Raw genomic sequence first — 6,859 nt, 5'->3', positions numbered from 1 at the left:
TGTTTATTTGTTGGTAGGTTTTTTTATGTAATTGTTGTATAATTATTTATTTGGTTCAGAGTTTTTAGATAATTAATGTAGTTAAAGAGCAAAAGCAGAGATTTGATCTCTCATCTTTTCCTGTCTATCTCTGTTTCATTCCATCTCATTCCATCTCTTCCGTTCTCTCTTTCCCTGCTTCCCTTCTTTCTCCTCCACCACCTCCTGCCTCTCCCCCTGCTGCAGAGTTCTTTGAGCTGCTGAGCAAAGCCCAGAGCAGCCGGGCGGAGGACCAGCGAGGCCTCCTCCGGAAGGAGGACCTGGTGCTGCCCGACTTCCTGCGTCTAGACTCCTCCCCTCCCTCCACCTCCTCAGTGGCCCCGCCCCCCGCCTCATCCACGCCAGGGTCCCTCAAACCCGCCCACCCCAATGGCCTCGGTGGCTCCACCACCCAACGGCAGCACCAGCACCAACACCAGCGCTCGCAGAACCCGGAACACGGAGCAACCGCCAACGGAGGAACCACGCCGCCGGGACCCGGGGGTCCGGGAAAGGCGGGGAAGGATCGCCCCCCGTTCCGGGCGCCCCTCTCCCCCATCCTGAGCAGGGGGGTCGGTCGGGCACGCGCTGGAGGAGGAGGAGGGGGGCGCCGACCTCACACTGGTCGGGGAGGGGGGACATCACCAGCCCCAACAGCACCCTGCTGCCCCCTCCTCCGCCCCCGTCTCTCACCCCCGCCCACCTGCTGCCGGGTGGGGACAGGAGCTTCCGCGCAGCCGACTACACCCCCCCGCCCCCCTGTCTCCTCCTCCAGAGCTCTGGACATGATGGCGCCAGCGGCAGCGACGACACCCCAGCAGGTATTTCGTCCGCGTGACGTCACGTCGCCCCCGGTGTGCTCGCGTGTGTGTGTATGTGCGCGTGTGTGTGTATGCTGGCGTGGCTCCTCCTAGAGCACACGGACTGATTGACTGACCGACTGACGGAAAATGCACTTTAGAACCTTCTAGAACCTTTTTTAGAATGGAGGTGAATGGCACACAGAGGGACGATATTCAGGTTCTTTTTTTCCTTATTTAATTTTTTTGTATTCTGTTCATATGCTGTGTTTGTGTTTTAAAGCCATTAGTTAATTCTAGTTCAGTGGTGTATCGTTGTGACTATGTTCTTTTTATGTTTTTATTGTGAGTTTTCATTATCAGTGCAGTGGATTTGATCAAAATGCCAACTCTTAAATCCACATAACCACACAGTCAGACACTACAGACAGAGGTCGGCCATGTCTGCTTCTCTTGGAAAAAACCCTTCCTTTCCAGACCCTGTGATTAGAATGTGGAATGAGGCACTTGGAGGGTGTTGATAGAAAAGGGTGCATTTTAAGGCTGTGTTTCTGCAGCAAGCGGTGGCGTCTCCTAGGAGTTGTCTCTAAGCCATCTCCTAGGGCCAGTTGTCTAAGCCATCTCCTAGGGCCAGTTGTCTCTAAGCCATCTCCTAGGGCCAGTTGTCTAAGCCATCTCCTAGGGCCAGTTGTCTAAGCCATCTCCTAGGAGTTGTCTCTAAGCCATCTCCTAGGGCCAGTTGTCTCTAAGCCATCTCCTAGGGCCAGTTGTCTAAGCCATCTCCTATGACCAGTTGTCTCTAAGCCATCTCCTATGACCAGTTGTCTCTAAGCCATCTCCTATGACCAGTTGTCTCTAAGCCATCTCCTATGACCAGTTGTCTAAGCCATCTCCTAGGGCCAGTTGTCTCTAAGCCATCTCCTATGACCAGTTGTCTAAGCCATCTCCTAGGACCAGTTGTCTAAGCCATCTTCTATGACCAGTTGTCTAAGCCATCTCGTTAGATGTAAATAGAGTAGATCACATTGACTTTTCTCCTTGTTGAAGAACCAATAGCGATTGCATTCACATTGAATTTCCATAATCTCTAGACACACACACACACACACACACCCCATTACTGGGTGCTGTTAATCAAATCAAACTAAATCTAATGCATTGCTAATGATTTTGTTTTCATGTTTTTTGGTGTTGTGTTGTGATTGCCCTTCCTGACTATCTTCACCTGGCTAAAAATCTAATGAATGCAATTCAACAATGCTTAAAGGCCTTTTTTATAGACTTTTTATTATTATTTGTTGTGTTATTTCCTCTGGAAATAATGAGTAAATGTACAGTTATTTTTTTTTAAAAGAGAAAAAATTATGTGTTTTGTGATAAAGGATGTAAATTAGTATTTGTATGTTTTTTATAAAGTAGAAATGGCCTCGTTGTTGAATTGCCAGTCGCCCACTCTCCTTGTAGACATTTGTAATTAGTAAAAACATGTTAATTGTGTATGTCTCTGACTAGGTCTAATAAATGTAGCTGAAATCACACCGCCGTCTGTTCTCATATGTTTGTGATTACCAGATCCCTTATTTTCTCTTATCCTGTTATCACTCCTCTCCTCTCCTGTGCTTTCTTTCCTTACCCTCTCTCTCTCTCTTCTCTCCTCTCCTTTGTCTTCTTTCCATACCCTCTCTCTTCTCTCCTCTCCTTTGCTTTCTTTCCTTTCTTTCTCTCTCTATCTTCTATCTCTCCCTCTCCTCTCTCTCCTCTCTTTATCTCTCCTGTCTCTCTCCTCTCCTTCCCATCTGAGTTATCTCACCCCTTCCTCCTCCTCCTCCATCCTCCTCTTTTTAACCTAGTATCCATTTTAATCAGCGTCTCTCAATCACTCCCATCTTAAAATCATTTAGTGTAAATGTAGTCTCTGTTACACTGTGATGCATGCTCCACTCATCAGCTCAACACTAATGATAACCCCAGGGCCTTACACCTCTGCCTACACACACCCTGAGATGGGACCTCAAACCAACCTATCAAAGATGTATCAGAGAGTCTCAGTTGGGATCTTACATCATTACACTTGACCTCAGATTTACTCGGCCAACAAGCAGCGGTTTTGTAACTCATTCGGATGGCGACGTGCACATTAAGTTCTGTTCAAACTCATTTAGATGCTGATGTGCTCGTTAAGCTCTGTGAAAACTCATTCGGATGGCGATGTGCTCCTTAGGTTCTGTTCAAACAGTAATAGTGGGTTTCTGCCTTGTGCTGCTTGTGGTTGTGAATGTGGGTGTTCACAGTGGTATCTCTTTGCTAGACAGAGTGATGGGAGTGTGGTAACTGCCATTAGAACACTCATCGTCACATAAGTGACCTTTCTGCATCACGAAGCTCAGGCAGGTTGGTATGGTTTATGTTGCTTACAGTCCCATCTCAAGTACAATCACATTTATTTTAGTCAAAGTGACACACAAGTAAGGGAGTTACAATGACATCAAGTATCCAGTCATCATCATCATCCTCTTTATCATTATCAGATATAGATAACCACTAAACAATGGAACAGTGAAAATTCAAGTCAAATCCTGAAAGGTTGAAGTGAGAACCTTTTGACAAAAACCCTCTCCTGTAACCTCTTTAACTACCAATCTGCCAAAAGCTGCATTGTGCAGAAATGACTCATCACGGACTACTTGGGTATGACCTATATGTACTTGCCGTATTTTGTAAATGTCATTGTGCCTTGGGGTAATCATTTGCCAGCATATACCCAAACAAAACTGATTAACAATGGCTGAAGTTTTTTCCCCAGAATAGAAAGAGCATTGTTAGCTGATGCGAACAGCATCCTTGCATTGTGGCACGCCAGTGAGAAACATTTTCCCCATGCCTAGCTCAAGACACAACAGGATAGTCCGTCTGTGGACGAGGTTACGGGTGATTATGAGGGTATGCTGCCACCTTGTGGACAAAAATTCACAGGTTTCCAAGAAGAGAAAATCGATATGTATACTTTATGTGTATAGTGTGTGAATGCTATTTAAAGGTTTGAAGAGGTAGTATAAGTCCGAATGTACATATTACAAAGTATTGTAAACTGTGAGCGATTACCCTCTTTCTCTCAGAAAGCTGAAAGCCAACCTGTTGATTATTATGGCCTGGATGGAATATTCAACCTATAGTTCAGATTACTTCCACAGGATGGCAGTATAGTACAAGAAGTCTCGTAAAACCACCGTCGTGCCAGACAGCTGTTCTGGGTTTTCACATTTTCCTTTGAACAGTCATGGATCGGAAAGAGGGTTTTAATTAGGGCTCCCAGGATTCAAATCTATTAATCTTAATCTAAGAGGTTTATTCACAGACTCTTACAAAGTAATTCTCCCCTGCAGACTGATTCTTTTTTTTTACGATTTTTATTGCCAAAGTGGGGTTTAGCTGTTTAATTGTTAGGAAAATTGTTTAGGAATGACTGCAGTGTGTGTATTTCGTAATGTCATGGCTTCACATTCAGAGTCTCGTTGGGCCAAATCAGGGCTCAAGCCAAGCCAGTATCAGTATCTTAAAAACAAGCAGATTCTTGCCATCACAACTATCCTCTGGGTTAGGACGTGAGGTCAGATCTGAGGCAGCTTACTACTTTAAGATGTGCCCTCAATCAGTAGCCACAGATAATCTTAACACAATTTCATCTCCACAATAGAAAACCTTTTGTTTTGCTGTGATGGAGAAAAACGGCCACAGCTCTTGCTGAAAGGCATAAACTGACCCCTGTGATTTTCTTTATTCCAGCTGACTGCTTTGTCTGACCTCTCTAGTCAAAGCTGTGGGTTTAACAGCCCCCCTGCCCCCCCTCTATTACTCACGATCACTGATGATCCACAGCAGCTGATTCACTCACTCACTGACCCACAAGCTTCACACTGTCACTGAACCAGGACATGCTCCACTGATTTTAATATCCCCCCCCTCGCACACACACACACACACACACACACACCCTAAATGGCTTTATGCTCATCTTACCAGACACTACGACTTGTGTGTGTGTGGGGGGTAAAATAAAGATGTCCTCCCTCCATCCCTCTTTTCCCTCAAGCTGAGCGCTCCTCTCACCCTGCCTTATCTTTCCCCTCTTCAGCAGGTGCCGAAGCCTGCGCCAACTCCACCTGCACTCCCGCACGCAGCCACCAGAGGGAATCATCCCTAGGACCAGATGCCACCCCCAAGCCTCAGCAGGAATCCCCCTCGTTGGGCGCAGCCATCGGGTTGGAGGGTGTACACCTGGAGGAGGACCCGGAGCTCAACCTGAGCTTCGACGGATACGTCGCCAAGCTGCGTCAGTGTCAGAGTCGAATGCGGAATGGCAGCACCAGCCATGCCGACCCGCCCCATCTCCACGGCAACCCCACGCCCGATGAGGGGGCCACCGAGGCTGAGGAGGATGGCTCCATGGTCAAAGCCACCTTCGTCTGAATAAGTGGTGGTTCCGTTTAAAAAGCCCTGGCAGCAAGAGAGGACTTGTGGGTGGGGTGGGGTGGGCGACACGCCCCGTGTAAATCTGTGTATATAGTTCATTCTTAGACTGAGATGGCTCAACAGAAAGATCTCAAAAGAGGAGAGTTTGTGTCTGAAATGCTGGTTGATTCTCAATGCTGGACCATAATTTATTAATGACTAAGGATGATGCCAAAAGAGAAACAGAGCTACAGGGAGAGAGAGAAAGAGAGAGGGAGAGAGAGAAAAACAAAAACATAAAACACTCCCTGCCAAAGCTGGCGCTTGAAGTGACTCAACACACACATGTGGATTAACACAGATGAAATCACCGGCTGCTTGTGATGAACAGTGTCCTCATGAAGCTAGTGAAGACGAAACGGTTCCTAATGTTTTTAATCCAACTGTGACTGTGACTGTGTCATGATGCCATTTGTGTAGGTTGTTTGTAAATGTGTTCACACATCAGCAGAAGTAAAAAAAAAAAAAAAACCTAAAAATTGTCAAAAATGTGTCTGTCTTCTGAGTGTCTTTGGATACTGACATTTGGTTGGATGATAGTGTGTGTATGTGATATGTGTGTGTGTGTGTGTGGTTGAGTGAGTGAGTGAGTGAGTGAGTGAGTGAGTGAGTGAGTGAGTGAGTGTGTGTGTGTGTGTGTGTGTGTGTGTGTGTGTGTGTGTGTGTGTGTGCATACTCAAACTTAGTCAGGTTTCACAGTGACACAACACTTTCCTATTCACTATTCACTGCAGTACTCTCACTCAGTTCTGCTTTACCATCTAATACTACAGCTAGTGTTAAGGAAACGTGTGTGTGTGTGTGTGTGATACCTTAGGCCCAGCCTGACCACATATGCCGTCACTGTTTCATCACACACATACCCCTACCACTGCACCTCTCAGTCAAAATTGACATCCCAGACGTCTCTGCAAAGACCAGGGCCACTAGCCACAGAGGCAGCACCGGGCTGAGGTGCTCTGTGGGTCACCTGATAGCTGAGAGCCAGCAGCCTCCTGTCACTGTTTCATCAAACACACACACACACATTCATTACCACTTAACCTCTCAGTCAAAATGGACTTCCAAGACTTCTCTGCATAGACCTAGGCCAGATCCAGATGCTCGTAGCTTGACTGTTCTCTCTCTTGTACGTCGCGTCTGCTAAATGACTTAATGTAAAGATCCGGACCGGACACTGAGCTAAAGCGGGAGGCCTTCAACAGGTTTATTCAGCCCTCACGTCCATGGATGTGGACGTAAGGGGACTGTACACTCGGTTGTGGGGAGAGTGAGAAGCAAAGGAAACAAAACGAAAAAGAGAAATGATAGACAGAGAGAGAGAGAAAGGGAGGAGAGGGTTCTCAGTGTGAAACTGCTTATACTCTACTTAACCTTCCCAGTGTGGGAAGGTCAGCATACCCCATCCCCAAAGACCAGATGGCTCAAGTGAACTTGTAATCATACCTTTAACCATGTTCCTCCCTAAAACCCACCATGCATCATAATAGCCTACACCACTGGCCTGAACTAGCAGCCTTTAGACGCACTCC

General features: G+C 46.7%; 1 protein-coding gene across 1 annotated transcript in view; it reads left to right on the top strand.

Moving 5' to 3' along the window:
- rgs12a (regulator of G protein signaling 12a) overlaps positions 1–5,285 on the top strand; it is a gene marked incomplete at both ends in the record, with an annotated part of 52,406 nt that extends 47,121 nt beyond the window's left edge. Inside the window, 4 exon segments of the mRNA XM_080860110.1 lie at positions 226–602; positions 604–651; positions 653–839; positions 4,951–5,285. Of these exon segments, the coding sequence (XP_080716236.1) occupies positions 226–602; positions 604–651; positions 653–839; positions 4,951–5,285 (947 nt within the window).
- Positions 5,286–6,859: the final 1,574 nt, after the last annotated feature.

Source organism: Sprattus sprattus (genome assembly GCF_963457725.1).
Source record: "Sprattus sprattus genome assembly, chromosome: 21".
NCBI lineage: Eukaryota > Metazoa > Chordata > Actinopteri > Clupeiformes > Clupeidae > Sprattus > Sprattus sprattus.
The sequence above is the reverse complement of the archived record's forward strand: the minus strand, read 5'-3'. Positions and strand labels throughout refer to the sequence as shown.